The 2,500-nt window shown below is 45.8% G+C and overlaps 1 protein-coding gene across 1 annotated transcript in view; it reads left to right on the plus strand.

Annotated features, from left to right (window-relative positions):
- Positions 1-2,500, plus strand: part of LOC143022397 (glycerophosphocholine cholinephosphodiesterase ENPP6-like) — a 265,837-nt gene that overhangs the window by 256,720 nt on the left and 6,617 nt on the right. The window contains exon 8 of the mRNA XM_076180561.1: positions 2,173-2,334. Within this exon, the coding sequence (XP_076036676.1) occupies positions 2,173-2,334 (162 nt within the window). The remainder of the gene's footprint in view (positions 1-2,172; positions 2,335-2,500) is intronic.

Genomic DNA, 2,500 nt, shown 5'->3' on the forward strand with positions numbered 1-2,500 from the left:
TGTGGAATGGCACCAATTTCTTGACGAATGGCATTTTTCAATTGTTCAATAGATCGAGAGCGACGAGGGTGTACTTTTGATTTCAAATATATCCACAGAAAAAAATCGCACGGGTTTAGATCAGGTGATTGGGCGGGCCAACCGATATCATCGGACAATGAGATCAAAAGACCTAGGAACATCTCCCTCAAAATCCCCATCGAACGTCTAGAAGTAAACATAAGAACATAAGAATGAAGGAGACTGCAAGAGACCATAAGGCCTACACAAGGCAGCTCCATAAACTATAAGGCCTACACTAGGCAGCTCTATAAACCATAAGGCCTACACTAGGCAGCTCCATAAACAATAAGTCCTACACTAGGCAGCTCCATTTGTTGTTGTTGTTGTTGTCGTTCCCTAGACTGTCTGTCCGAGCAGTCCCGTCTCCCCAAGGAATGCCACAGCCGAAACTGGGTTTTCCTACAAATCCTTTATAGAGTGTATGTTGTGTTGTTTGCGTGCATGATTGTGTATAATCCAGTCTTCCATTATGTGTTGTATGGTATGGGGTGAAGTGTTACATCCCGGGCAGCTGTTCACAATGCGGTCATCTAGCTGCAGGGTCTACGTCGTGGGACCACCCCCCAACCCCAAGAGTTGGGGGCCAAACGGCGGCAACCAACCCTGGCCACCGGCTCTACGCAGGTGGCACCGATCCCCAAGAGGAGCTCCATTTGTTGAAACCAAAGGTTGTTTCTGTCGTCAAGTTCATTCAATCTGGGTCTCAGAAAAATCTCTCACAACACACAGTATCAGAGTTGAACAGTCACTGTAACACTGTCTTTTTCGATAAAGTGCGGACCCAAAATGCCCAATTCTGCTACCGCACACCACACGGTTACACGAGGACTATGCAGGGGGCGTTCGTGCAACTCACGGAGGTTTTTCTTGGGCCAATATCGGAAATTTTGCTTATTCACGCTTCCACACTCGTGAAAATGGACCTCGACACTGAAAAACACAACAGCAGCAGGGGAGCCATGTTGATGAATTTCCAAACACAATATCCTCAGACTCTCATGGTCTCTTTCGCTGAGTTCCTGTACCAACATCATTTCGTATGGACGCATTTGCAGATCCTTGTGAAGAATTCTTCGCAAACTTTTATCGGAAAGCCTAAGAGCAGCGGCGTGTTTCCTTTGCCAAATGTCGTGGAGTCTGTTGACTTGAAGCTCCTACTTCCTTCACATTTTCCGGAAATCTGTCGGTCCGCGACCGGCCGGTTGATTTTCGTTTCAGTGCTGATTCACTAGCTCTGAAGATGGTAATCCATAATAAAATCGTGTTTTGAGTAGACACGGGATCATGACTACCAAGCCTAAAGTACACACAGAACGCTCTTTGCGTTGCAGTTACCGATTCGTTGTTCTTGATAAACGTTTCCATAACGAAAGCCTGATGCTCGCCTGTTCAATCCATATGGATACTTAAAATAAAATGAAACAAATTGGCATTATATGTACATTTGGAAAATAAAAACACTTTTTTTTTCCTTTAATAAACCTAAAAATGTGTCAGATTATTTTGCCACACCCTATACGTTTGCACATGCACATAGACACACGCGTGCACACACACACACACACACACACACACACACACACACACACACACGTGGCGCAGTAGGCTATGATATGTACCATGTATTACACCAGTGTAGGTTTGAGTCCTGACCACGTACTGAACTTACCCACTTGAGACCACGTACACACACACACACACACACACACACACACACACACATATGCACACACACACAGACACACGCGCGCACACACACATACACACACACATGCACACACGTACACACACACACACACACACACACACACACACACACACACACACACACACACTTGTTCATACATAATTACAAAAAATCACATACCTAGTTACCCTAAAGCTTTTTGGCAGTGGTTGTAGGGAATATACACGATGAAATATGTTTGGCAGATGAGATGAACTGTGCTCAGCGAGCGGAAACTAGTGTCTGTGACTGACTCTTCTCGGTTACAGACGAAAATGATATAATTTCATGGGTAGGTATGACAGGTGATAAGGGACGTGGAACTTCGTAGTGTCGGCCTTATGGTCTCTTGCAGTCTCCCCCATTCTTATGTTCTGTTACAGACAAACGTGGTGGTGCTGAGCGACCATGGGATGACGGAATCTCAGCCCTTGGAGATGGAGCACCTGGATGTGGCCCAGTGCCTCGATCCTGTCACGGTCGCCAACATCGTGGAGTTCGTGTCCTACATCAACATTCAGCCCAAACCCGGACACACGATGCAGGTCCGGCTTTCTTTCCCCGCCTCAAGTTTCGCGGGCCCATTCCGTTTGCAAGTTTTGCGGACCCACATCAGGCTTTCTTCTTCTTCTTCTTCTTCTTCTTCTTCCTCTTTTTCTATTTCTAATTCCTCTTCTTCTTCTTCTTCTTCTTCTTCTTCTATTTCTTCTT

The sequence above is a fragment of the Oratosquilla oratoria genome, chromosome 44, assembly GCF_046742065.1.
Source record: "Oratosquilla oratoria isolate Oo_2021 chromosome 44, ASM4674206v1, whole genome shotgun sequence".
NCBI classification, from domain to species: Eukaryota; Metazoa; Arthropoda; class Malacostraca; order Stomatopoda; family Squillidae; genus Oratosquilla; species Oratosquilla oratoria.